Genomic DNA, 13,473 nt, shown 5'->3' on the forward strand with positions numbered 1-13,473 from the left:
TTTTAGGATTATATTAATGCATTTACTAGAGAAATTGAGATTCTCATTATTTCAAAAGAATTAATAATTGGTCAGAAAACAGCATTTGGGGTAGATGTAATCAGGCAATTTCAATTTCACAAAATGAGTAGGTAAAAGAGCGGGAAATTGACCTTCATGCGAAATATCTATAATTCATAGATTACGAAAAAAATTGGTGGCGCTGTGTTCAATAAAAAGTCACATGATGTCAAAATATGGGGAAAATCCATTGAAAAATGTCTTTGATATGCATGCTTTTAGTTTTTTTGTTATTTTAATTATTCTTTGTAAAAAGTGTCGTGATTTTTTGAAAAATATACAGTCTTTATATATCTCTTAAGTAATTAAAATAATCGAAAGTGGTGCAAAGTTAATTTCAAGGGTGGGAAAAAAGGTGTTTACTTCCTCCCTAGAAAGTGGTTACTTCTACCCCAGGTATTTTGTGAAAAGAGAAAAATGCACAGGGACACAAATTTTATTTTTATGGAAAACTCAATTGTTTTCCAGCATCCGCATTACCCTCGACGAATTGCCTATACCCAAGGGTAAAACATGAGCTAAGAAATATTTTCCAAAAAATCACGGTGTCCTTGGAAAATCACCTCAAATTCGCATGTATCGAAAATGATTACATGTGCCCCAGTCTCCCCTATATTCTTTAAATATATTATCGTACAATGGTAGTGATTGACCGGAGCGTTACTTCACAATGGCTATAATTATAGAAAAGTCACAGGAGAAATTTCAAAAAACTGTTTCACGTGTAATAATTTTGTTGTTTGTTGTTGCTAGAAATATACCGTAGATGCGGATGACTTTAAACTCCGGGGATGACTTTGCCACCCTTCTGTTCGTAAGCTGTTCTTTAATTTTAACACTTAAAGATAGTCCTTACTATTGAGACATGGTAAATAGGATCGGTGAAGACCGTCCTTAAGTGCAAGGACCTTCACCTTCACCTTCGCAAGATGGAAAGTCATCTCCATCGGAGAGCAAAGTCACCGACTTCTACAGGACCGGTTCAGTACTACTATTCATGAGATGACAGTTGCTGTATCAGAAGAACTTCGGTCCGATATAATGTAGGGTAAAGTGGTACAAGTTGGACAGTGGTACAAGTTGGACAGGGTTTTTTGTCTTGATAAATTTAGTACTTCTTTTTTATTTGTATATTTTTAATGCTTTAGTTTTATAATTTTGTTCTTTGTGCTTAAAAACAAATTTTGTACTGTATTTATCAAGAAAAAGCCATGTCCAACTTATACCGGCGAATTTTCCAACTTGTAACACTAATTCCAAATTATATCTCTTTACCCTAGCAGGAAATAGACGGAAACCTTGACGGAAGGATTCGATGTTAGAATATTGTGAATATATCATTGATAAAAATGTCGTTTTTCTAAATTGTATCGACAGAATTGTAGACCTTATGAAGAGGACATTCACTCTCCAAATGTCTTAAAGAATAAAACTGTGAAAATCAAGAGGAATTCAGTATTTTTTGTTCACTTCCTGTTACATTTTCAGGAATAAATTTCAAATTGAACCATCAGACTTTTTTTGTACAATAAGCCCAAGAAACAAAATAGCTGCCTTATAAAACCAAGTATTAAACAAGTCTTTTAGTATACTTTGAAAAGACTTAAAGTGAGAATTTTATGTTGAAATTCCTATAGAAGTTCTTAAGATCCTTAAGAGGATTAAGAGCGTTATAAGTAAATAAAAAGATTTTTGGTTCTAGTTTCTTACTAAAGGAATTCTACAAGACAATATTAAGAAAAATTGCTTATTGGAAGATGACAAAAAGAAACAAAGGGATAAAGAAGTAAAGGGGTAAAATGTTGACAATTGTTCTTAAAATTTCATAGGCTTTCATGATTGAGCCGATGAGTCGCAGAGTACCTAACATATCCAATGTCAGACAATTTCACGCAAAAATTAAGCAGTGCGGTGTCTGAAGAGAAAAACATAGCCTATAAAAACGATAAAATATCCCCATATAATTTTGACTGAAATTACTCATCCTGTTCTTTCAAAATCATCATCAACATTTTTAACCGCTTATCTCTATTGGGGTCGCGGGCCCATTAGATCAAGGTTAACAGCCCACGCCTGTCGATCATCCGCCACTTCAGGAAGATGTTCGGGTTCGATCCCAAGGCGTTCCAAGGCAAGATCCTGAATTTGATTCAACCACCTTGTCCTAGGTCTGCCCCGAGGTCAAAAAGAATTTAAAGCGACATTTTAAGAATAATATTACGAATCATCCAGTGTTAGATATTTTTATCATGACAACGGTTATTAAAAATTATTGTAATTATGTCATTTCTCTAGATAATTGCAATAATTCGCAAAAGGTTAAAAATATAAAATCCTGGAGTTTTATTTTCACACAATTTTTTAAAATCAATTGCAGAATACAATCTATAACGCTATAAATTCAATGATTGTAGTTGGTATATACGATATATACTTATAATATACTGTTTTTAATACGAAGGTTTGAACCAATTCAGGTCCCATTCCTCTCATAGGGGTTACGAAAAATGAGAAAAAGAGAAAATTGTAAGTGACCCTTTTTGATATTGCCTCACCTTTCTCCTCTAAATGACTGTAACCAATAATTTAGTTAGTGTCCCAAACTTGACTAAGAAGGATATTAATAATTTAAAAGGGTTTCTTTATTTCCAAAAAATCATATTAAATATTTGGATTCGTAAGTGGTTACCTAATTCTTGTTTCCAGGAATTTTATTGCTTTTTTTTAATACAGTGAATATCAAATATAAAAATGTTGAAGAAGTGCGGAAGGATAGTAGAATATTCACAGTAATTCAAATAATGTAACTGTGTTATCACACTTGCACATTAAAATTTTAATATGATTCACATTAATTGTCGCTGGTGAGAGTCCAAATGTGTAATTTCTGTGTTTGAATCATTTTAGATTCAAAATTTGATCTATTTGTTGATGGCCCGCAAAATTTGATATAAATTGATTTATAGCATTAATGCGAAAAATTAATGCGATTTTCTCTTTAATTTTTTAATGCGAAAAATATTTAGGATTTAGGTAAATTTAAACTTATTTTTGCAGGCCAAGTCCACTTCTTTATCAATAAATAGAAAAACCCCGAATAATAAGTGACACAAAGACACAAATAACATATTTGAACGCTCACAAGCGACAATTAATGTGAATCACATTAAAATTTTAATTTGCAAGTGTGATAACGCCGTAAGGGAGAGTATTCTCCCATCGAACGTTCATGCCTTCGAGTAATGTGAATTTTCTTTTAGTTTTCCTCAGAGACTTACAAATTTCTATTAAATATAATATTAGTTGGCTTATCGTCAATTTGCAATATCTCCTTGTGATATCACTGATACTTGTGATAATTCAGTGTAAATCTCTTACGAAAAACAAAAGAAATTCACATTATTCAATGGCATGAACGTTCGAAGGGGGAGCACTTTCCCCTACATGTATTTGATTTTAAAAATAGTTTTTGCAGGCATTCTGCAAAGTCTTTACTACTTAGTCATATCTCTCTAATTTTTAATTTCTTCTTTTTTTAAGTTTTCTCAGCTGTCAAACATTGATACAACAGTCATAAAGTTTGTATCATTAGTCATGTAAATTGAATCGACTTTGAGTTAATCACATGTTCACCATAAGGCACTAGATGCAATCAATTAAATCAATAAAACAAAATGCATATGTAGGGGTTCACCGGTGTCACACTGAAAGAGTTTTATGTATTTTGCAGACTTTTGTCCACAAGAGACCCATAAAAAAATATCCATAGAATGAGAACACCCACATTGAGGTCATTCGCGCTATTACGAGTTTCTATGGAAAAAGGCATTCCTTCGTCTCATTCATTTTCCCTTGTTTGTTCGATTAAAGTTCAATGAGTTCTCTTCTGCGGTGTCGGGACATTTTTGCCATCATATAATCTCAAAGATGGGGACAACAAAAAAAAGGCTCAAGAGTGAGAAGATTCTTAAGTGCAAAAAACATAAACATCATAAGAAGAAACTGCGACGACGCACACCCTGCCTTAAGTTACCATCCACATTTTATGTCCTTTTTCCTGAAAGAACAATTCTAAACCACAGAGACATTTCATTATCTCTTTGCATCCCCTGTAGGCGTCTAAACATTATTTCCAATCGTCTTTTTAACTCAATGAGTCTTTTTCCTATACCACCATGGTGTTTATCACCATGGCAAATGCACAGGCTACGGGCAATTTTTGATCACATGAGAAACATTAAAATAGCTCCAAATTGGCACTTTTCTTGTATACCAAATGGACTTCAATCTTATGAAAGAAGCGCACTTGGGATATAGCTTCATTTATTTCTTACATTCATATGTAGGCTTTCTAGTTCTTGAAAGAACACAAAAGTCTGTCATCGACATTCCCTGTTAAAGGCATATAGAGGACGGCTTTCAGGTTTCGCACATACTCTGACTTCGAACACTTTATATTTTTTTACATATTCCTTCCATGAATCCGACTTAAGGTTTTCAGCAAATATATGATAATAGTAGCTAAATTAAACTACATTGCCGAAGGTCAAACTCATTAAAGGAATATGGGAAAAAATTCAAAGCCAGAGTGTGTACAAAGCCTGAAAATCTTCCACTATCCTGAAATATGTAATTAAAATTTTCTGCACTTTAATCCACATCACGTGGAATTGGCTCCATTGCGGTCGTTTTGCGACGCTCCTTCATGGGATAATGAATCAAATTGTACAGACGTGAGATATTTACATAAATTTCTTGAAAGTATTGATTTTATACCCTGAGAATACTTGAAAAGAATATTATTCGCATTGGGTCTTTGGGGTAATAATTCACACATTTGCAATGCAAATATGCGGTTCACATTTGAAGATAAACTTAGCAAGAAGTTGCTTATGTGTCCTATACCTTTCTTCTGCGTGTCAAATACATCCTTCATGTTATTTTCTCGATATTTGCTTTGGAGAACCACACTGTTTATATCCTTTCCAATAACCGTTTCACCACACACACAAATATCACTCAATCAAACTTATTTTCGGAACAGAGAGTAAAATCAGCACATTTTCTTCAAGATATTTGCACGAGAAAAAAAGTGAAGTTGTTTATGGTGGGGACACACTGTTGATGCCAATGCACTCAGAAAGTCCAAATTCACTGCAAACACAATGTCTCGGAAATTGGCTAAATTTGGGGCTGATTTGAGAGCCCAGAAGGTACAAATTGCACGAGGTAATGGACAAAATGGGTGTGTTACTTTCATGTAATGAAGTTTTACTCAAACAATTTTGTGCGCAATTTATACCGTGGGAGTCACACGTTAGTAGGTCATATACAAACCGTCGCGTGAAGGTTACTGAAGTCAGCAAAAGGATATCTTCCGGCAATCCACGTCCTCTCTTTTCCCCTTCGCGAAAAATCCCATCCAATGCAAATAAGTGGGGAGTGGTTACAATGATTATTTAAAAAGTTCTTTTTTTTCCGGCAGACATTGAATTTGTTCTCAAAATGAATTGAAATTATGGATCTTTGGAAGACCCCAGAAATCAATTGGGAAAAAGGGTCAATTTCACTTTACTTTCATTCACTCAGCAAAATTCTGCTCTTTTTTTGCCAAATTTTCAACTTTAGCACGAAATTGTAACTCCAGACCAAGATGGAAAACGCTTGCGCGGAAATATAAGGTGTTGTGGAAATTTTCCATCTTCCCATCACTTTTTCCAGCATGACTCAACCTCATGGCAATTTAATCAGTTCCCATTGCGAAATTCCATCACAGGATGAAGTGTCCTGGGCATGAGTCATCCTCCCGAAAATACTGTCAGAATCCATGTAATCACTTCCATTTACCGCAAATTTCAGTGGTTTTGTTTGTGATAAGAGCTTCCAGGCATGGCTTTTTTCTTAATGCGCAGGGTCATGCCGAAATTCACACGCTCGTAATTTATTAGTATTGAATTATAATTGAATTTGGAAGAAAAGGAAACAAGAAATATTGGTCAATTACGAAAATATATAGGACTATTTTGTTTGCTAAATATGCTTAAAATATTTATGCGGATCATCATAACACGTTTCTTACCGCACATTTACATTTCTCCTGATGAATATTTTATTGGAAACAAGTCATGTGATCACTAATAAATTTATTTCAAATTAAATTTATATCGTATAAAAAGACCAGCCCTTGTTGCAAAAGAAATTTGAAGACATAAAGTATGTGGAGCATTTTTATGATTAGATTGTCAATCCCTTTTCTTGTGAAATTAATTAATTAATAATAAATTCAAATGGAATATTTATTGACGTCTTTACACGACCACTATTCGGACAAACCTTTAAAATTGAGAAATACAGTGGGAGATCGATAGAGTCAACCCCCGATAGAGGCAATCTCCAATAGAGTCGACAGCCATTTTTTACTCTACGGACTCCGATAGAGGCAACTTGGACCTAAATTGACTCCGATAGAGTCAACTTTTCCTTTATTATTGAACTATTAATAATATATGATTTTATTATGATTTTTTCGAAATTAAAATCAGTGTTTTGGTGTATCAATGTAACGTTCTTAACACAAGAAAAACATTTATGTAAGTACATGGTAATTATTATGTTAAAATTAGTATATTAGCCCTCTAATCATTTTCCAACAAAATACTCCCTCCGTTCCGAAATGAGTCGTACGTTTGGCGAAAAATTAGGGATTAAGGAACGGTTTCAGAGAATGTTTTTTGTTATTTGCAAATATCTTGTGTATGAACTATCCTCCATGTTCAGGGATAATATGGGGATCCTATCACGATGGTAAGCTGAGGAATCGATATGTTGAAGTTGTCCATTTTTCGCGTTTTTTTCAAAGAGCATCCGGTAGATAGTTAATTACTACAAGATGGACTGTGATTAACATTACAGGCTAGAATTTATTCTAAATCTTTATTATGCATAAGTAGAACTCAACAGTTATTACCGATATGACATTTTTTATATCTCAAATTTTGCAGAATGAGCAATAAAAAGAACATCCTTTTTTATGTATTCGAATATCTGGATGCAAAATGGTGAGAGATAGGGACTTGGGAACTTCAGCGGACACCCCATAAGTTGACCCTGGGACCATTTATATGTTTCTCTAAAACATATCCAGAATTGAAAAAAAATCGCACGACGTGTTTTAGAGCAATCCTAAATACATGATTTTGGAGGAGTAGGGGAGGGGTGGGGGCAAAATAAAGGACATATTAATGGTCCCAGGGTCAACTTATGGGGGGGTCACCCGAAGGTCCCAAGTCTGTATCTCTCACCATTCAGCACCTATTTTAGATTGAAAATAAAACGCCAAAAATAAGACATTTTTAAGACATTAGTTCCTCAACTTACCATGAAGACTGTACCCCAATTTTAGTGCTGAACATTAACAATAGTTCTTTACAAGAGATAATTGTTGATACACAAAACATTTATCAACAAACTTTCCCTTAATCCCAATTTTTCCCAAACGTATGACTTATTTCGGAACAAGAATTTTTCCCAAACGTACGACTTATTTCGGAACGGAGGGAGTAATTTTCTTTTCGTGATTTTAAGCGTTTCGACCAATTGAAAGTTCTCTTGTCTTCTCTCACTTGTTTTAAGATTTTTTTGATTAGGCCTATATGCGCGTAATGTAAGGAAATTTGTAATGTAAAGAAAAACGTATAGGATGCTTGATTTTTTGAATACAAAATAGCGAAAAAACTTTCTCGAAATTTATTCATACTTTTTGATAAATTTACTTATTTAAACAAATATACACGATAAACGACCATAAAAATTATCCTTTTAAAGAAAATGTGTAAATTAATTTAAAGTTACATTTTTAATTTAAAAGATTAATATCTCGAAAGAAAATTTGAGATATATAGAACCATAATACCATATTAAAAAAATTTCACTAAAAATTGAAAATTATTTAACTATTTCATTCCAGATTGAGACCGATGCAGCTAAATTGTAAAATATCTTTATTTGATTAAATTGGTTAAGAAATAGAGTCGGAAGCATACTTATTACCACTTTAAGAACTTGTGACTAGAGAGCAGTCGCCATCTACTTCAGGCGGAAATTCATGAAATTTCTTGATATTTACCAACTCTACTTGTGACATGACATGATCTTTTGTTATCCTTTCTGAAGTAAAATTTAAATCTTTATAGGAAAGGTAAATTAAGGAAAAAAAAATCATACTACTAGTATTTTAATAAAAATATTAAGTAAATTACAATATTTTGACGAAAATGCCTGTAAAAGTTCTCAGCTGAACAGGTACTCCTTTGACCCTAAGGGCCGTGACGTGAGGATTAGCCGAGAGGCGGCTTAGCGTAATTATATTCGAAATAAAGGTAAGACTTCATTTCAATAACTTTCCACTATGTCGTCTCTCGGCTTAAGTCGTAAGTGTGTCTAGGGCATAAGGGCTCCAAATAAGGGACACTAAAGCCTAAAATAGACAGGGATTGGCTTAGGGATCACCCCGAAAAATGAGGATTGGTGTCGATACACTCACGGATCAGCCCAAAATTTGGAGGATTAGGCTGATCTTCTAAATTCATGAGGTCTAGTGAAATTACCAGGATTAGGTGACATCAACGCCAGTATTGAAAATAAAAGGCTTCACTTTGTGTGTTTTGGGTGCATTTCGAAATGTCAATTGGATGAAAAACCTGGAGAGTAATGCTATTCAATATTTAAAAATCTTAAAATGCATTAAGATTGGAGTAATGGGAAGTTCAGAGTGCTCCTTTTTGTATGAAAAATCCATTGATATTGCACTTACAAAGACTTTCAAATTTCAAAGTGTGTACATCTAATAGAAATTTACGCTGAAAACGCTAATCCTTAATCTAAATCCTCAGTGCATGATAGATTGGACTAAGTATTTACCGCCAAATTTTTCGAGCTGAGTATTCTCCAGGATCAGCCTGTGTCTATTTTCGGCATAAGGCACTCAGGCTGATCCTCGAGAATATACCTATGACTGTAAAATTTGGCAGTAAAGATTTATCCAAAACTGTCATACACTGAGAGCTTAGGATCATCAATTAAAGCTCCTTTGCATTAAATTCATTTCTAATCTTTTTTGCTAAATTCAACAGACTGAATATTGAGGATCAGCCTGAGTCTATTTGATCTCTAAGTCTTTTAGGCTGAATGAAATTTAACACTAAAAAATTCGAAATTTCCAATTTTTCGCTTAAATAAATGAAATTTTGATCTGGAATATTTCCAAAAATAGCCATTATTAAAGCTTTTTACGAAAAAACTAAAAAGAACATGGTGTTGATGGACGAGGAAGGAAGTGAAGGGGTCATTAAGCAAGAAAAAGAAGGAGTCACGAGTCAATAGAAATCGAATTATCTTACCATTTGACCTCTAGCCGGTTATAACGTTTAAAAATTTTCAAAATTTATACACTACAGTAGAGTCTCTCAAATCTGAATCTCTCAAATTCGAACGACGTTTGGATTCAAAACGTCAATTGTGAGGTTATGCTAGAAAATTAGTATTCTTGGTGAATGAAAATCGTATTTATGTGCTTCTTCCTGAATGTTTACATACATTATGCTCGTGTAAAATGAAAAGGAAGTATGTTACCACTAAGACTTGCGAGAAAGTACGGGAATTTGATTTAAAGTACAATTTAATCTCACACGAATTTCGTTAGTTTTGAAAAAATCGTTCGAATTTGGGAGGTGAGAAATGTCAAAATTACCCCCCGAGCGTTCGAATTTAGAAGACTCTACTGTACTTGCAAACTTATGTAACTCCTTAAATAAAAAGACTGTAAATACCAAACCATAAAACAGTGCGTGATCTTTTTGATTGATGTTTTAATTTAATTATATCACGTTTTATATCATTGGCATTGAAAATACAATAAAAATCATAAAACAGTTAGATTTCCAGGTAATTTGCCAATTCTAATTTGAATAAAACGTCAAATCACTCTAATATCGACCACTCAGAATATAATCCGACTAACTCGCTAATGGCCAACTTTACAGGAGAGCGATTTAAAGCTGAGATTTGCATTTGCTAATAAATCAATTAATTTAACTTCACTTTCCTAATATTGTACATCAAACGGAAGGATTCGATAATAGCTATCTTAATTCCATAAAACTTTCACAAAATAATGTGTATTTTAATAACTATTACAATATTTTCCGAGTTGTAACATATTTTTCCTGAGCTGTCATATCAAAAGCTCAGGATAAGACCCGAACAACTCGAGTTTCCCACGCTGCCAAGCGACCCGGCTGGTCACGCATCACTTGTCAAAATTGTTTCGATATCATTCCCCATACGCATCACTGTCTATGTATTCTAATTTTGATAAGTAATTTTTTCAAGACATTTTAAAACTTTAAAACCCGAGCCAAAAAAATTACGTAAAACACCAAACTGGCATAAAATGCCAGTGCAATTATTCTCCACAAAAAAGCAATTTTTCAATATTTTTCTTTCCGTAAAACTTCTACAGCAGTTCTAGGACTCATAAATTATTTTTTCAATAAATATTTTCCCATTTTTCTAGTCATTTTTATATAAATTTTGTGAAAATTGTCAACAAATGCTAAAGTGATTTTTTACAGATTTTCGTAGCAAAAAGGCAACTTCTATTGAATTTCCTTATACTATTTGTTTACATATTGAATTTTCTTTTTTCTAACAATTTGGCAAGAATCTTAGAACTCATATCTATATATTATCCTGTAAATTTTTAAAATTCTCATATATAGTTTAAAAAGAAAAGAAAAAGTAAAACAAAGCGAAAAGTGAATATTCACCTTTTTTACATTACCATTCTACATCAATTCTTGGTCTTATATTACTTAATTTTTAATATTTATTTTATTATTTTCACGTATTTTTCGAATCGTGACAAAACTCAAAAATATTAACATTTTTTAGGTTATATAGTATAAGCCATTCAAATGTCCATTTCGGATGCCAACTACGTATAAAAAGGTAGCATTTTACGTCAATTTGGTATTTTACGCCCATTTTTTTAGTTTTTTTTTCAATTTTTAACATAATAAAAAAGTTATCAACTATTTTTTTCTACTAAACGAAAGCTAATTAAATTCTCTATACATTAGTGTTATCACTTGAAATTAAAGTAAAATGCCAATTTGGGTTTTAAAGTGTGAAAAAATCAATTAATTGCATTTTCGAATCGAACAAATGTGATATGAGAACAAAAGTTCTATTGGCATTGACAGGTTTCAAACGCAAGCGTGAAAATTCCACGACAATTACAGAATTTACCCTGTGGGAACTATAGTGATGGGAAAATGTCGATCAGTTGGTGTGTGTCTAGGATGGGGAACTGGAAGAGGAAGAAGTAGAAGAAGTGAAGTTTGAAATGGCGGCTAATTATCCGAAAGAAAATGTAGAAAACTTTCATGTGAAAATTGATTAATAAAAAGATATAATTATCGAACCAAGGGGTAGTGTTTCAGTGAAGTAGGATTCCCAGGACGGATAACCACACCACCTGTAGGTCTTATATTATTTAGTTTTTATTATTTTCACTTTTTCACATATTTCTTATTATTATTTCTAACCAATTTTCAAGCAACAAAATTTCTTAAAAGGTAATAGGTTATGAGCTCTCGCGCCAAAGAGAAGTTTGATGCATAATAAATTAGCATTTTATTGCTTTTATCCAGGTTTGCAATACTTGCAATACTAGAGAACCTCAAAAAAATATCAAGATATCAGTAATATTTCATAAATAATTGCAATATTCGCAAAATTTATATTCTGGATTAAATCGTGAAATTTTCTTTGGTCTTTATAAAATATAAGCCATTCAAATGTCCATTACAGCTGTCAAACTCCATATAAAAATACTAGCATTTTACGCCTATTTCGTATTCAATAACCAATTTTTAGTTTTTGATCCATTTTTTTTAATTTTATAGAAGAGTTATTAATTATTATTAACAATATTAGTTATTGACTAGTTATTACCAAATTGAAGACTATACATATTTGCAGCCAAATAATAGCTTATCTATTGTCGTGAAATCAGCCGGGATACTTTTGACAAGCAAAATGATGACGTCACACGGTCGAGTTATGCGGCTCTTATCCTGACTGAATTGAAAAATGAGTGAGATTTTGCTTTTTTAGAAAAAGCGCTATAACTTTGGAAATAATTTATATTCAGGTATAATATTCACAGGGAAGGTAGAGGGTGTCACGGAGTATCCGAAAAGCGAAAAAAACGAATTTTGCAAAAAATCGAGTTAGTCGCATTATATTCTGAGTGGTCGATATGATAAAAAGAAAGGAATAAAAAGAAAGGAATAAAGAAGAGGAAAAATGGTGAGATAGCACCTAATATTAGTTTCTATACAAATTTTCATTAGTGCTTGTATTGTTGGGAAGTCTGCGGAGATGTTATAAAAATTGTGAGATACGCAATGGATGATGGTACGAAGTTGCACGGATAGACTGAACAATATTTATGACACCTTCTTGTGTGGTGAACATAGGAGAGTGTTATTCGTCTATCTACTTAATGGACATCACTCCCACGGTTGTTGTATTACCACAATAGCTCTCTGCATTCAATGGTTCACAGCAACCGTCTTTTTTTTCATTCAGAGGTTCCTCTAAAAATATTCGATCAACTATTAGATCTTATTCTAATATCCGTTTACCATTAACAATAGCATGATGTTGACGTATAAAATTCCCTCAACTTGGGAATGTGTCATCTTTTATGAGAGAAGACATATTGCACTTCAGGCACAATGCACTTTAAAATGATGCTCTACAATGTTGTCAATAACTCAATGAAAACCACTTCCTTTACTTCTTTTGCACTTAATGTGTGTAGATCTTCATGTTAGCAGACCAAAATGAACATTTAAGTAAAATTATGAAACACAATTGCGGTTTTTGCAGCGTATTGCTTGAATAACATTGCGCTCTTACTGACACTTATGGAAAAAGAGCAGTTGTTCTTCCAAGTTGTTCAATCGAAATAGAAGCATGTGCTTGTTAATTACATATTCATTAGGATTAGTTTTTTTTTACTATTACCTTTTATAAAGAAATGGCGAAATAAAAAAAACAACTTCGCCGAGATCACGAATTAAAATATTTGGTTCTATGTAATGAAATCTGATCACGCATCAATCATTTGACTGTAAATAATGGTTAAAAAAAAACAAATTTATAGGAAATAATATGGAACTGGGAAGGGTTTTCTACATTGCCATTATTATTTTTTGATTTCTGAGAGAAACTAAGAAAAGGGGTGGCAAAGCATCCTAGGCTTTGCGAAGTTCCCGAACTCGTGACTTAGATGTTATCTCTCAAAAATACTTTCGCATTATTTACAGTTTACTGGTTCTCAGC

At 32.9% G+C, this 13,473-nt stretch overlaps 1 protein-coding gene across 2 annotated transcripts in view; it reads right to left on the bottom strand.

Moving 5' to 3' along the window:
- Positions 1 to 13,473, bottom strand: part of LOC129804301 (uncharacterized) — a 267,476-nt gene that overhangs the window by 223,835 nt on the left and 30,168 nt on the right. The window contains exon 1 of one of the 2 annotated variants that reach the window (XM_055851468.1): positions 4,966 to 5,416. The exons of the other annotated variant lie outside the window; for it this stretch is intronic. Coding sequence (XP_055707443.1) covers positions 4,966 to 4,989 — 24 coding nt within the window. The 5' untranslated portion in view covers positions 4,990 to 5,416. Of the gene's footprint in view, positions 1 to 4,965; positions 5,417 to 13,473 lie in introns of those variants that run through there. 2 annotated transcript variants of the gene reach the window in all.

This window comes from Phlebotomus papatasi, chromosome 2 (assembly GCF_024763615.1).
Source record: "Phlebotomus papatasi isolate M1 chromosome 2, Ppap_2.1, whole genome shotgun sequence".
Taxonomy (NCBI): domain Eukaryota; kingdom Metazoa; phylum Arthropoda; class Insecta; order Diptera; family Psychodidae; genus Phlebotomus; species Phlebotomus papatasi.